Consider the following 16496-nt stretch of genomic DNA (forward strand, 5'->3'; position numbering starts at 1 on the left):
CAGATTTCAAATTTCATCGAGCTGAGGGTGTTTCTTGAGAAGATGGTCCCTAGTTTGACAAACAATGTTTGTGAAAATTATAGGAAATTTGAGTTTTAGGTTATTCAAGGGTTAGAGATTTGATTAACAAAATAAGAGTGTAAGGCATTGGAAGGTGAGGACCAGACTTGCTACTTGCTCCAGAACTATTACTGTAATTATCCAAATGTTTAGCTTGTGCAAGGACAAGGAGGTCAGTAATTTGGAGTGAGGGAACCTCCAGGTATTGGGAGAGCTCATTGCTATTACTTTTGCTGGTCCATTAAGTGCCACAGGGATGGGGCATTCAAGTGCTGAAAGGGTGGGGTATAACATGACCTCTGTGGGACTCATCTGATACCGCCTCCAGTTCGCAGTAGATTTCACTTGATTAATAGGTCAGCCACGAGAGGGAGAATCTAAATATTTATGGAGGACATCTTGCCAATTTGGGTCAAGTATCCTTGCCATCTCTGATTTAAGATTACAGTTAGTCAGATCAAGATGAGAAAATAATCTCTCAGTTCTCCATTCTGATTCCACCCCCAACTACACTAGGTAGGGAAATTTTAAAAGTCTTACTTTGGGTCCATTCACTCAAATTTTGTACCGTATTAACGGATGAAATCTGTTATCAATGTATGAAATCAAGTATCCACTGCAAGTCTCTTCCACATACTTGCCCCATTTCACTTGTGGGGAGACGGGGCAGGAAATATTTTGCAACAAGTTTTAAAAGGCACTATTTTCTTGCTTTCTCTATGTCTAATACCTGGTATATTTCATAACACACTGCAGCTAATATATTGCAAGAACTTTTGTAAATGCTGCAGGAGAATGAATCGTCCAGAATTATGGGTATTTGTCATATTACAGGTCCACAATCCCTTATCCGAAATCCTTTGGGCCAGTTACATTTCGGAATTCAGAATATTTTGGATTTCAGACCCCCACCCCCCCCCCACCACCAATACCAAAAAACACGTATGCTCAAGTCCCTTATTCCCTTATTTAACCTGGTTCAGTGCGGTGGATTTTAGGACCCAGCGGTGCACCAAACCTATGCACATCCTCCTGTATACTTTAAATCATCTCTAGATTACTTATAATACCTAATACAATGTAAATGCTATTTAAATAATTGTTATACTGTATCGTTTAGGGAATAATGATGAAGAAATTTTATTTCCAACAAAAACATTCAATAAACATAAAAATATACAGCTTCAAATGAACCAAATCAAACACATGGTAAATGACTTATTGGAATAAATGTAGAACGTCACTGTCACTATAAAGCTTCAGTAACTTGTCTTTCTGTTTATTTAAATCATATACAGTGGTAGTTCTGACACTATTTTCTTCAGTAAGACACCGCACAGACACACCACGATCAAGCTTCTGCAATAGCTCCACCTTCTGCGTTATTGATAGAGATGATTCCTTCTCTTTTTCTCATTGTTACTCATAGGGGTATCTACAGCTCTTTTTGACATTTTCACAGTGAAATTAAACACAAAGTCAACAGTGAACACAAAATATCAGCGAACAGCAAATGCACGTGTAACCAGTACGAGCGCTGAGCCACAACTGATGTCTGGCGGCCTCTGCTAGTGCTGCCGCGTCACACCTGAGTGACATCAGCTGTTGGTGAAAAATCTTCGGTTTTCGGAGCTTTTTGGATTTCAGAATTTCGGATAAAGGAATGTGCACCTGTACTATAAAAGGTTTCATACCCACCTTCAGTGTTCCAGCACTTCATCTCAGAAATGTATTATAACTTTGATGTTCATTGATGTTTTCTTTTTCACTTGTACTTTACCTGTTGATCTGAGCTATACTTTGAATTAAAGTTGATGTTTCTGAGATTTTGCAAGCAACTAAGAAAGAAATGACACTTCTCTGACAATGCTCATATTGGTGGCACATCCTTGGGCATTTTGCTTTTTTTTTTGCGGTGTACACAGTTTGTAATTAAGAAAATGCATCAGCCAGATTGTGGACAAGTTAATATGAAAAGCCACAAGAAAAAGACTAGGTGAAATTTACTGATGTTGATTGAAATTTTTTTTTGCTGTGGTATTAGTTCCTATTTATTGTTTCTCTTCATATTAATGCCATGGAATCTTTATTGCCCACATGACAAAGCAATGGTGATGTATCAGTTTAACAACTTGTTCCCAAAGGTTTCCCCAGAGCTGCATAGAAGTGTTTACCAAGATTGTACTTTTCCTCCAAGTGAGGCTTGGACCTAAAATGGCTGACTTCAGGACAGAAATATGATCTACCAAACCTCATATTGTAGTAATGTTAATCTTTTTGTGGCAGACGCAGACCGCAAGAGATGCATTTGATTTTAGAAGATGTTTACTTTAATACATGCAAGACTATATTCGCTAGAAAGGCATTTACATTTCACACTAATTAACATTTAGTGATGTTTAGGGTTATCCCAGCAAATATGCTATCCAGAAGCACTCTGATAGTTTGCTTTGGAAAAAAAATTGAAATTTAGTTTCAGAAGTTGACCCTCTGGCTAAGTATGTTTGCAGTTCTTGTAACTTTTCAAGCTATCAGAAACTAAGGATTAAACATAAATATGTTTTGCTAAACCACAAATGGAAACCCTTACACTGTCACAAAGAAATTCATTAAAATAGACTATTTTTCTGAGCTACTATACCAGTAAAATACAATATATAAAACTGATTAGAATGCTCTCTTGAAAGGCATTGCAGCTTTGGCTTGTAAAAAGTGACGCCGGTTTGAACTAAAGTGACAAGTGTGCACCTGTTCATGTCTATTACTGTACAGACGCATTGGTTCCTTTTTAAAAAAAAAAGGTTCTTGGGTGGGGAAAACAGATGCCTTCTCTACACACAGACCCAGTCTTCAGGGCCAGGATTTGAGAGTTAATCTGCAGAAGTTTGATTGCAACAGCTGAAAACGTTACCGGGCAGAAAACCTCCCCTCCTCATGTTGCTGAAGGCCTGCACTGTGTGCATCACAAATCCTTAAACAGCTGTTCACCATTGACGGATAGACCAATTCACTCTCACCCCAGCCATACTGCCCTGATTCTCCTTAATTCGAGTGTCCTACAGCAACTTGTAAGCATGTTCAGTGTCTACTGTATGGAATATCCTTACCCTGTATTACAGGTGAGTACTGGGTTAGAAATCCACGTTTTTCAGTCCGTTATTCTGGGACTGAGCCAGTGGTAATGTCTTACGGATTTGATGAAGGTTCTGCCTCAACAATACAGAGCCAGCATAGGTTCGTGGACCAGCAAATAAACTGTTTCAGTGAAGAAGCTTTCTGATTAAAATGTGCTTGAATCCTGTGAGGTTATTTCTGTACTGCACTGCAGAGTTCTATAGATCTTGAAGCAGTACTGCCACAATTTCCATAGAGGGGAGGCAGTAGCATAGCATTTTAAACTCCCAATTTTTAAGAGTTCTTTTACTGCATTGATGCACACCACTGTGCAGCCAGTTTTACCATTAGTTTCATAATGGGTATAGTTGTGAGACATAATTTATATAATTGCGCTTGAAATTATTTTGTAATGTCAATACTATTGAAATACTATTTTGTAAGGAAAGATTGCTTCTGAAGCATGGAAATATCCTAAAAATCTAAATCTTTGGTTTAGCAACTTGTGCAATGCTCCCCCCCACTCCCCATCTTATCGTGAGGGGGTGAGGGCTGGCATTCTTAGAAAAAAAGCTGCGTCATGATTGTCCGTAATGTGAAGCCGCGTCATCTGCACGTGTCAAGAAACAAGGTCATTCTTCCATTCTTCTTGGGAAAAATATATTTACTTGTTATTCCCACGCAAGTTCAGTGAAAGCAAATTTTATTCAATATCTCAAATTTTTGGATATTGATTTGTGAATTCTGTAAGGGCAGATTTTCGTAACTGAAATGCTGTAACATGGGGATCAACCATACTCATGAGGAGCTAGTTAGGCTTCAGACGATCTCTTGTTAGCTTTGGTGTCAGTGGAAAATCTGCAGGATTTCTGCTTTTTGGTATCCATTAATGCTGCTGGAAAATTTGTAAGCACAGATAATAGGTGGAGGGTTTTGATTTCAGCTGTGATTCCAACCCCCGCCCCTTTTAATTCCATATTCTGCTACTTGATGGTTTGCACTGTAGAATGACTGCTTGAATAACATTAGCTGCAGTTCAGAAGTACTTTACTGAATATAAAGCACTTTGAGATGACTTTGAGGACATGATGAGGTACTTTATAAATGCAAGTGCGGTGAGTTAATGGTAGTACCTCTCCCAAGTGCCATTTGTGATTATACCCACTGAATTAATGAACAGAGAGAGAAGAGGAGAAAATAAGGGGTAAAACCAAAGAAATCATTCTTCCCTGCAGTTTTGTACTGAATTTGAATCAGTTAGAAGAATGATGAGTTCCATTGATTACTAACTGAAGGATTTACTATGTATATAACATAGATACACAATTAAATGTTATAAATTATGGATATCTTTGAGGTACTCAAGTTCCAATGTTGATGATAAAACGATATCAAAGATTTGTATAAAATTTTGTAGACTTTGCAAGATATGTATTTATACTGTGTTTGCTCAACAAATATTCCTCTATTGTATTCTACACCTCTTTATCAACTCTCTTCAATCCTTGTGGTGATCATATGTTGCCACCTTTGTATTTGCAGTTTCTGCTTGTTATTTTCTCTTGACTAGTTGACAGTCTCAGAACTTTACACCCATGCATGGCTTACCAAAGGGCTGATATAGCCCCAGATAGATAAGTTGACAAATTGCGCAAGCATTTGTAACAATATTGCACAAACCTCTTTCTTACTAGATAGACGCAGGATTGTTTTGCTGTTTTGAATGTACAAAAACGGGAGTTTTTTTAAAGAAATTGTGCTTTAAATAAGGAAGGTTAGAACAAAGAACTTTTTCAGAAATATCTGTACATGCAGATAAATGTGTTCTTAATTTTCTTTGATTTTGTTTTTGAAATTAAATTTACTTTTCAGAAATAGTTACATTGACATGATTTTAATCCTGCTGATGCAACTTTTTTTCTTTATTAGTTAGAGTGATAGGCACAGATGGACAGGAATGTTTAGCTGCAGGCTGCTCAGGCAGGCCAAGCTTAAAATAGTACTACTTGAAAAGCAACAGAAGCATTTTACAGTTTGAAATCTTGTCTTAATTTTCTTAGTTATAGTATCTTAGATATCATTTCTATCTGTCACTCTGGTTGCACCTCTAGCATTGTCCTTTGTTCCCTTAGAGAGCAAAGATGTGTACAATCAGACAATTTTAGCATAGGAAGAGACAAGTCAGTCCAGCCTGGCCAAAAATGGATGAAATTAATTTACTTCCTATCTCATTAGATCCATACTGTGCAAGTTAAGATTCTTCGAACTGTTAATCTCTTCTATACCCTGTTTGGTAGTATCACATCCTTCATATAGAGAGCTGTCTGGAGCAGGATATAGGCCACAAGAAGAGTGCTAACAAATAATTTTAGATGTTTATAACATGAACATCTTTCTCTTGCATTCTTTGCCTCAACTATTAGTGGTGAACATTCTCTTTGTTAACCACCTTCCCTGATTGCCTTAAGAATTTGTGGTCATGCACTTCAAGTCCTCCCAGTTTCTTTAAATTACCTAGCATTTTTCATGTACAGTGGATTCTAGCTAATTACACCAGCAGCCACTTATTTGGGACAACTCTTAAAGAACAAAAACTAAACGAGAAAATAGCCAGGATTTTCTTTGTTTATTTGAGACAAGAGACTGTTGCTGAACAGTTTTGAACTAGCATCGGTTGTATGTACTTGGGTGGCTGTTAGACACTGAACCATACTTGGAGTGAACAGTTTTAAAATCATGTCAGTTGCACGTGTTTGTGTTCAAAACACAGTGATTTTTGTCACTGATGGTTGGCGAGAAGTAAAGAGTAAGACAGTTTGGAACTGTGTTGCTATACTAGGTGTCTGCGCTGATTTTGTTCATGTAGTCGATTAAAAGATTGGATGAATTCCTTTGTCGATAACTATTAGAAACTAGTACACAGTTTTATAATATTGTAGCATTGTTAGTGTTTTAATTTGTTCTGTATTTCATTTAAATGCATAATCTTTTACTTAATTAAATGGTAGATCGTCTTTTTTTAATACCTTTAACAATTTTCATGAAATTTCAGCTAATTTGGGCAGCCGTTTAATGGGCCAAAATCTGCTGGTCCCAATGTGTCCCAATTAACCAGAATCCACTATTACCTTGCCTTATTTGCCATATCAGAATGCACAGTACCTCTGGATTCAATTTAATATACAATTTTTTGGGCTAGCTGGGAAGGAACTTAATATCTTCCTATAACTTGGCTCTTTCTCCTAAACCATTGAGAGCACTCAGTCTTGGTGGTGGTGATGGTTTAACATTTTTAAGTGTCATCCCTGCATTGAAGTCCTGTACATGTAACAGGGTATAAGGTGGATGGGAGGGAGGAAAGGGGCTTGTTTTTCTGTTCTTGTTGCTTCGGTTGTTCTATTGAATATTGCTACATGCTATTTTGGTGCCAGAATATGTAGCAACACTTGTGAGCTGCCACCAGGGCATGCTTTCATTGTGTTAGTTGTTATTGCAAACAATAGATATCTCTGTATGTTTCAGTGTATATGTGATAAATGAATCTGAATCTGCAACAAAACATGAAGACTGATTCTGAGTTTTATGGAAACTCCGAATCAAGTAGCTCTCCAGTCACAGAAAAATTTCTATAAAAAACTTTGCTTTCTGCCATTTGGTCAACTTTACATCTGACTTGCCACTTTCTATTGAATCCCATGGGCTTTTGCTTTCTTGATCAGTTTGCCATGTGGGACATTTGCATCATGAAATGCAGATGCTGAGCTCCCTAAAAGTGGCAAGACACATGAAAAGGATAAAGAAGTGATGCAGAATACTTGCCTTTGTCAGGGCATTGAATATAAAAGTTAGAAAGTCAAGTTGCAACTGTGTAAAACTTTCGATAGGACACACTTTGTGTGGAGTTCTGATAGCCACACTATAGAATGATTGTGGTGGCTTTGGAGAGGGTGCGGAGAGGTTTACCAGGATGTTGTCTGGATCTTGATAGTATTAGCTGTAATAAGAGGTTGGACAAATTTGGATTATTTTTACTAGAGAATTGAAGGCTGGGGGGGCGAGCAGATGGATGTATACAGGTTTCCCCCGCCATCCAAAGGTAGAGCGTTCCTATGAAACGGTTCGTAAGCCGGAATGTCGTAAAGTGAAGAAGCAATTACCATTCATTTATATGGGAAATTTGTGAGCGTTCGCAGATCCAAAAAATAACCTACCAAATCATACCAAATAACACCCGGCACCTAATTAATTACCTTGTTTATTATGGCTTTTTTCTTAAAGATGTGCTGGGTGCATCCCGGCTACTACTGCATTCTCCGCAGCAATGTATCGGTCCGTGGCCCGGGTGGTGGGACACTGGGGTGTCATCTCATCGTTGTTTGTTTCCATCAGGGCAAGCAGTTCATCTTCTTCAATGTCTGCCTGCCTCAATGTCGAAGGTCGAGGTTCGTCGGCTGATGTGGAAGGCTTGAAAAATGTCAGTATGCTTGACTGCTTTGCCTTGCGCATTTTTCTATCATCTCATGCAGTTGCTTCACGTTCAGTTCCTGGACAACTTCACTTTTGGTCCGTTCACTACTGCATTCGGTTTCGATTGTTATCCTTCCCTCTTCGAATTGCGTCAGCTCTTCATCTATCAGTTCTTGGTCATGGGATGCCAAAACCTCTTCAACATCATCTTCATCAACTTCCACAAGCCAAACTCACTTTGTTCTTACTTCATTCACCACAATCGAAATGCTTAATTATGTCTAGTTTTACGCTAAGTGTAACATCCTTACAAGCTCTTTTAGGCTTTTCCGATACCGTAAAACTCATCTTGCTAACGGCTGCTCAGAGGCAGGTGTTTAAGCAATGCCGGCTAGAATGCCGTTCCGGGGAGGAGCTTGGCTGCTCGGGGCACGCGCTGTCTTTTTTTTGTAACAGTGAAAACACCTTCTGTTAGCGAAAACAGGTAACTGATGTAGGTCTTTCATAACAGCGAGGTTTCGTAAAGCGAATGTTCGAAAAGTGGGGGACACCAGTATCCAATTATGAGAGGTGTAAACAGTAGGAGTCTTTTTTCCCCAGGGTGAAAAAGTCAAATACTAAATGGCATAGGTTTATGGTGAGGGGAAAATTTAAAGGAGGTGTGCAAAGAATGTTTTTTTACAAATACACTGTAGGTGCTGGGAATGCACTGCCTGGGGAGGCAGTGCAAGCAGATATGATGGTGACATTTTAGGCAGACACCTGAACAGCAGGAAGGTGGTATATGGACCATGTGCAGACCAATGGGATTAGTGTACATTGGCATCCTGAGCCAAAATGACCTGTTCCTGCACTATATTATGTGCATTGGCAACATCAAACAGACTGCCCTTCAATCACTCATCTACCCTTTATCCCTTTTTAAACATTAGTCCTTTGGCAGTCGTGTTGTTTCCAAAAAGCATAGGCAAAACTATCAAAGCCTTTGTTATTTCACCTCTTCCTGGCCTGATTTATTTATTTTTGAATATGCTAGACCCCTTTATTTATCCAGATAATTCGTGTCTACCCTTATTTCCAACTGATATATATCCTGCTGAATTCTGACAACCTTCTCCACTGTCCACAACTCTTGTCAATCTTTGCGTCATCCACAAGTCTACTAATCACCTTGCCAACATTTTTGTCCAAATCATCTGAAACAGAAGTCCCGCCACTAATTCCTGTAGAAGAGCACTGTCCCAACCCTTCATTCAAAATGATACTCTGTACTACCACCCTGTATCTTCATGGCCAAGCTAATATGAATCAACTTTGCAGCTCTTTACTTCAACCCTTCCCTTTCAGGATTCACCTATCGCCTTGTGTTTCTCTCTCCCTTCCCCCACCTTTTAAGTCTTCTCATTTATTTTATTTAGTCTTGCTGAAGGGTCTTGGCTCGAAATGTCAATTGTATTCTTTTTCCATAGATGCTGCCTGGCCTGCTGAGCTCCTCCAGCATTTTGTGTGTGTTGCTTGGATTTCCAGCATCAGCAGATTTTCTCTTGTTTATGAATCCGGTCTACCAAGTCTTCGTAGATCCCATGTGCTTGACCTTCTGGATGAGTCTAGCATGAAATAACTTTGTTAAAGTCCATATAGACAACATCCACTGCCCTATTCTCAATCACCTTCAGCACCTTCTCAAAAAAAAATCCATTTGTAAGACATTCTCTCCTCTTAAAAAGCTGTGCTGATTATCTCATGTTTTTTCAGATGTGAGGAAATCATACCATGATAATCTTTTAAAATAACTTCCCTTCCACTGATGTAAGACTCACTGAGCTATGATTTCTTGGTTTGTTTCTATTGCCCTTAAACAAAGGAATACTATTGGCTATTCTCCAGTTCTCTAGAACCTTGCCTGTTAGAGAGGATGCAGTAAGCTCTGTCAAGGCCCTAGCGATCTCCCCTCTTAATGACCCAGTGTGGTTCCTGACATGCCGTACAGGTTGTGAAAGCCTCTGTATATAGTTTTGACGTTCGAAATAAAGTTATTTCTTTGGGCATGAAGTTGTCGAGTGCGCCTTTTTCAAAGTAGAAGTTACCACATCAGACCTTGGGAATGTCCACCTTAATGTTCTCAAAAGATCTTATTCACCACCACCTCCTCGATATTAACGAGCCCTAGGATATCATATATTCCACCACAATTTTACTATTCAACATTTCTTCCCCCTCAGTGAATACAGATGTGAAGTGCTCAATGCCCATGTCCTCTGGTTTACTTTCCTTTTTTTGTCTTGAGTGGCTCTATCCTCTACCTAGCTACCCTCTTGGTTTTTATGTATGTATAAAATACCTTGGGCGGCTTTTTAATCCTACTCACCAAGGACATTTTATGATCCCTTTTAGCCCTCTTGAATCCATGTTTAGGTTCTTCCCTATTTTATATTTTTCAAGGGCCCTAAACCTTGTGCATCCTTCTTGTTAACTTAGTTTACAGCATTTCTTGGCATCTAGGATTCTCAAATCTTGTCATCCTTACCTTTCTGCCTCACAGGAACATGTCCTGAATTCTGACCAGTTGACTTTGAAGTCATTCCCACATGTCAGGTATGGACTTGACCAACAACAGCTGTTCTCATTCTTCTCTCCCTAGCTCCTGCCTAAAACTTGTAATTATCCTTCACCCAGTTTAGCACTTTCTCCCAAGGTTCTGTCTTACTTTATCCATAACAATTTGAAAACTTGGGTGATGATCACTTTTTTGCAAAATGATCTCCCACTTAAACTAGCCATGCTTAATTCCTAATCCATTAGAGAGTCTAAGTCATATTAGACTCTAATATCTTTAGTTGAACTACTGACATGCAGGTTTAAGAAACCATCCTAGATTTACCTAACAAATTCTACCCCATATAAGTCCCTGGCAATAAAGAAGTCTCAGGTCAGTATTGGAAATTAAAGTCACCCACTGCAAAACCCTTTTGCTTTCAAGTCTTTCCATAATCTGCCATCGTATCAAAGATTCAAAGTAAATTTATTATCGAAGTATGTATGCAGTATACAACCCTGAGATTCATCTTCCCACAGACAGCCACGAAACAAAGAAATCCATAAAATCCGTTCAAAAAGAAACAGCAAATCCCAACACTCAAAACAATCACACAAATGGCAAAAAGCGAGCAAAAAACACAATATAACATCAAACCACAGCCATCGAAGCAGTCCAGGAATATTCAGTTCAGCTCAATTCAGTCTAATATAGCATGCATTGTTCATTGACTGAAGACCACAGAGCCAGTCTGCCCCAATCAAAATCACGCTAAATAGCAACAAAAAAGGAGCAACCAGAAACGCTTCATAACATGAATTACAGAGCTCAATGCACAAACTGCGTCGAGTAAACCTTGCCCAAGACCCAAGACAGTGGCAGCATCGAACAAGAAGGGAGAAACACTGATCAAACACAGACATCTTCCTCTGGGAACAGCGAGAGAGAGGGTGGTTATTCGCCAGCAGATAGTGCTGAACACCCACTCATCTTTCCTTTCGCTCTCCTCCTCATTGATTTCAATCATCTTCAACACTTTAATGGGTGAGAAATGAAGTCGATTATGGGCTCACGCCCCATCTCTAGGCCATACGATTCACTTGAAACCTCACCGAAGTCCCTTGGAGACAGCAAAGTGCCAGATCATTCAATCGGCACAAAACCACACCATCGAAATATAGATCACAGGCTCCAGTAGCAGAATCATATTTGAAAAAAAGTAGTGAAAGAAGTAGTTTCATTAATTGTCTGAAGGATGTTGCATTGTTTGCTGATGCCATCTTCTTCCCAATGCCTTTTACAGTTCCTCGTGAGCTATTGGGAGGCCTGTATTATAACCTCATTACAGTATATTGATTGCACTTCTCGTACTCTTAACCTCTAAGTGCAATTATAACATTATTCCTGATCAGTAGTGCAATCTTTCCACCTCTTAACAACCTTCTCTATTGCATTAGAAACATCTAAACCCTGAAATGTTGAGGTGCAATCCTGCCCTCTCTCAACCAAATCTCTATAATGGCCACAACATTTTGGTTCCATGCACTAATTCATGGTCTAAGTTCATCTGCCTTGTTTGTAACACTTGTATTAAAGTAAACATTTCAGCCCATCTGTACCATGGTGTTCATTAGTCTGGCCCTGCTAGTCCTTCCTTCCAGACTTACTTGACCTAAACTCTGTCTTCCCCTCAATACTTCCACTTGTTGGCTTTCTGCTCTGGGTGTCATCCAGTTTAGGTGCAGGTTGTTCCCTGCCTTAGAGGAGAACCCAAAAATCTATGTAGCTGAATCTTCTGGGGTCTTCTATTGTGTTCGGTGCGCCTGATGTAGCCTCCTCTACATTGGGGGACTGCTTTGTTGAACACCTCCACACAATCTGCCACAAGTGGGACTTCCCGGTGGCTAAACATTTTAATTCCAATTTCCATTCCTGTTTTCCTCTTGTGCCAAAACGAAACCACCCTCAGGGTGTGGGAGCAACACATTATATTCCATCTGAGTACCCTCCAACCTGATGGCAGGATATCAATTTCTTCTGAAATGCTGAGTTGCAATCCTGCCCTCTCTCAACCAAATCTCTATAATGACCACAACATTTTGGTTCCATGCACTAATTCATGGTCTAAGTTCATCTGCCTTGTCTGGCCTTTTACTTCTCACTTGCCTATTAGTTCCCCCTGAATCCCTTCCTCCTTCCCTCTCTCCTATAGTTCACTCTCCTTTCCTATCAGATTCTTTTTTTCCAGCTCTTGACCTTTTCCACCCACCTGGCTTCACTTATCACCCTCCAGCTATCTTCCTTCCCCTCCTGCATCTTTTGTTTTATTCTGCCAACTTCCTTCTCAGTCCTAAGGAATGGTCTTGGCCCAAAATGTCAACTGTTTACTCTTTTCCACAGACACTGCCTGGCCTGTTGAGTGCCTCCAGTGTTTTGTGTGTGTTTCTTTGGATTTCCAGCATCTGCAGACGTTTTTATATTAATCCTTCCCTTAGCCACAAATTTAACTGTACTGTTATCCCCTTTCTTGTCTTAGTGGCACAGGGTGTACTCTGAGATTACAACCCTAGAGGTCCTTTTTTTTAAACTTAACTCCTTAAATTATCTTTGTACAGCCTCACCTCCCTTCATTGTCGTTGGTTCCACTACAGGCAACAATCTCTGGCTACTCACTCTCTGCTTTCTACAGTGTTATCCTTGATCTTGGCACCAGTGTGTGAGCACACCATCCAGAGTCTAGCTCATGACCACAGATGCATATCCATATCCATGACAATGAACTCCTCTATCAATATTGCTTGCCTTTTGACCATCTTGCACTGAACTACTGAATAACAGAGGCAGTCATGTGCAGCTCTTCTCAACCATCCAACCTAACCCCACCCAACAATATCCAAATGGTATACTTGATTGAGAAATAGGATGACTGAAGCCATCAGTTCCTTTTACTCCAGTCCTTGGCTATTCATTTTATCCCATTTCTAGATTACTATCGCAAAGATTGTTCAACTGCACCACCATATTCCTCAACATTTGATGCTGAAAGTCAGTCACACCTTTATAACATGTAGCTCTTGCTTGCATTTTTGCCTGGTCACTTACCCTCACCTATCACCATAGTCAGTCTTTCTCTGAACTTGAGGTCGTCCAAACCTTTATAGTCCACATCCTATCTTGCACTTTCTGTTGACAAAAGTATTTAATCTGCTAAGTTTATATAATACACAGAGTGGTTTAAGTAATTTCCTTCTATAAAAGCCCTTTGTCACAAGTAAGTTCTCTTGAATATATACTGCTGCTCACCCTAACAAGATTGCACTTGCCCTAGCATAGTATTTCAATTCTTTAAAAAGCCTGAACATGAGACCAATATCATTTTTGTAAGTACATGTTTTGCTTCACTGTAGTATCCATGCGATGTGGTACAATTACTGGACCAATTTCACTAGTGTTTTAGCTTTCTAACGTATCACACAGTGGATTTTGACATTGTGTTGATTATGGGCTGCTACACTGAAGCTAATAGAAATGTTCAGGGATTAACCCACGTACAAGTGCTGAAATACAATTTAACTACAGTGAAGCATAATCACCAGTTGTATATTTGGAATAAAATGCTTATTGCTTTAACGATATAAAGATCACATGATAAAATTGCAAATTACAAAATCTGTTGCCTAAAATCTCAATTCTTTGTCCAAAATGTATGCCAAGGCAAAGTGCTTAAAAAATATCTGATGTAACATGAACCTCAACTGTGAACACTTCTTAACTGTACAACACGGGTGTAATATTTGGCCCTACATGGTAATGGTTATGTTTGCTGTGCGTCAGACTCTTAAAGTTAGACAGGAAGTTTCGATGCTAAGTGAAATATACTAAACAGATGCTGCACAGTATACTGTTTAAATGAGTTGAAGTGAAGAATTTTGTTTACATGAAAGATAATCTGAAGCTGTGTGTTAAGAGAAAATTAATTCTTCAGACAAGGGAAAAGTCCATTAATTGTTAATTGAGTGTTGTTGAATAGTGAGGCAGAAAACTGTCAAAATTCAAATTCTTGATATCCATCCATAATCGATGCATGATTAACCACTTGTGAGGATAAGAATGGTTGAGACTCAAATATGCATTCCACGCTTGAATATTGCTCCCAGTGTAGACATGTATGTAAAGAATTGTCCTTCTCAGAAAATGTCTGAAGTCAAACAGTTATCTCTGAAACGTTTTTCCAAAAACAGGGGAGGAGTTAAGAAATCTACCACAATATGCTACTTTTTGTTTACATTTTAAATGTTGATCAATCTAATGAAGGGTTAAATACTTCCTGAACTAATTCTACTTGGTGTGGTGAGCAGTACTGTGTATCTTGGTAATTTAATAGTGTTTGAGCCTTGAATACTATTGATAATTGTAGTGCTTTAATCATAAGTATCAGCTTGGCTTAATTGGTCACATTCCCTTGTCCAACTTGGAAGTTAAGATAAGTGTAAGTCCATATGACGACATAAAATCTATCTAATACTGAGGTTTCACTGATCTTTTCAGTTGAATAAAAACTCATGTTGTTTCTTGAGGAAGAAGTTTTTAGTTACTTTTTCCCCCAATGGAAAACATTACTAATCATTTATCTTGCTGCCATTGCAGAGCTTTGCCACGTACAAAATGGTCGCCACATTTGCCAATGTAGCAATAAATGGCTGCACTTCAAATGAATGTTATGTGCTTTGAGTGGTTTTACAAAGAGGTTATATAAGAAAATACATTTGTTTTTTCTTCTTCTTTGTGTTGCAGTTTCATCTGTTACTGGTTTGGATCATTTTTGATAAACTTTACTGTTATTCAAAAAGAAGAAATCAAATGAAAGGTTTTTAAATTGAGCAATTATTCTGATTGTAAACTTCATTTTTAGTTCACCATTAAAACGTAGAGCTAGAGCAGAAATGTGGAGCAAAAAAATTTCTATAATTTTTTTTGACATTATGCCAACCATGTTATGTTTACATTTTCCCCATGGGAAAATCTGTATTTACCAATTTGATTCCACAGTTTTACTGCTATATACCCACTTACTATATTTTGAAAAATCTGTAGTATCAACTAAAATTTTAAATTGGGTATTTTTAGCTATTCAGCAAATCTAATGCAGACAGTAGCTAGGATATGAAAATCAATAAAATTCCATTTTAGATGCTGTACAATTGTACATTATGTCCTTAATATGCATTATATGTTAATCTTTTGGTGAATGTATGGAAGGCAGTTGGTCCAGGTAGAATACCTGGCCGTGTGCTCAGAGTCTGTGCAGGGCAGTTGGCCGGGGTCTTCACGGACATTTTTAATCTGTCCCTGGCCCAGGCAGTTGTCCCCATAAGCTTCAAGATCATCACCATTGTGCCAGTGCCAAAGTATTCCACTGCCACAGGCCTGAATGACTTCCGCCCAGTTGCACTCACCTCCATCATTGCAAAGTGCTTTGAAAGACTGGTTCGATCACATCTGAAATCCTGTCTGCCCACTACCCTGGACCCCCATCAATTTGCCTATCGCAACAACAGGTCAACAGAGGACGCCATCTCCATGGTACTTCACTCTGCCCTGACCCACCTGGACAGCCCCAACTCTTATGTCAGAATGCTGTTCACTGACTTTAGTTCAGCATTCAATACTGTGATCCCCTCCAAGCTGATCGCCAAACTTCACCAGCTTGGTATCAGCTTATCCCTCTGCAATTGGACCTTGGACTTTCTGACTAACAGACCCCAATCAGTTAAGTTAGACAACCTCTGTTCCTCCACTCTCACCCTGAACACCGGTGTGCCTCAAGGCTGAGTGCTAAGCCCTCTTCTGTATTCCCTTTTCACCTATGACTACGTTCCTGTACATGGTTCTAACTCCATAATCAAGTTCGCAGGCGACACCACAGTGGTTGGCCTGATCAGAGGGGATGACGAGACGGCCTACAGGGACGAGGTCCAGCACCTGGCCGTGTGGTGTGCCGACAACAACCTGGCCCTTAACACCCAGAAGACCAAGGAGATCATTATGGACTTCAGGCATGCTAGGAGCCACACTCACGTCCCCATCTACATCAACGGAGCTGTAGTGGAGCATGTATCAAGCTTCAAGTTCCTTGGTGTCCACATTTCCGAGGATCTCACCTGGTCCCTGAACTCCTCCATCCTGGTCAAAAAGGCAGAACAGCGCCTTTATTTCCTGCGGAGCATGAAGGAAGCTCACCTCCGTCCCAGGATACTGACGGACTTTTACCGCTGTACCATTGAGAGCATGCGCACCAACTGCATCTCAGTGTGGTATG

General features: G+C 39.5%; 1 protein-coding gene across 12 annotated transcripts in view; it reads left to right on the plus strand.

The window, feature by feature from the left end:
• The window catches only part of LOC134354059 (RNA binding protein fox-1 homolog 2-like), a 299787-nt gene that overhangs the window by 153053 nt on the left and 130238 nt on the right, over positions 1-16496 (plus strand). The window contains exon 1 of one of the 12 annotated variants that reach the window (XM_063062786.1): positions 2960-3179. The exons of 10 other annotated variants lie outside the window; for them this stretch is intronic. In XM_063062786.1, coding sequence (XP_062918856.1) covers positions 3135-3179 — 45 coding nt within the window. In that variant the 5' untranslated portion in view covers positions 2960-3134. Of the gene's footprint in view, positions 1-2959; positions 3180-3472; positions 4290-16496 lie in introns of those variants that run through there. One more of the 12 variants, XM_063062787.1, reaches the window with a different exon arrangement.

Source organism: Mobula hypostoma, chromosome 11 (assembly GCF_963921235.1).
Source record: "Mobula hypostoma chromosome 11, sMobHyp1.1, whole genome shotgun sequence".
Lineage (NCBI taxonomy): Eukaryota > Metazoa > Chordata > Chondrichthyes > Myliobatiformes > Myliobatidae > Mobula > Mobula hypostoma.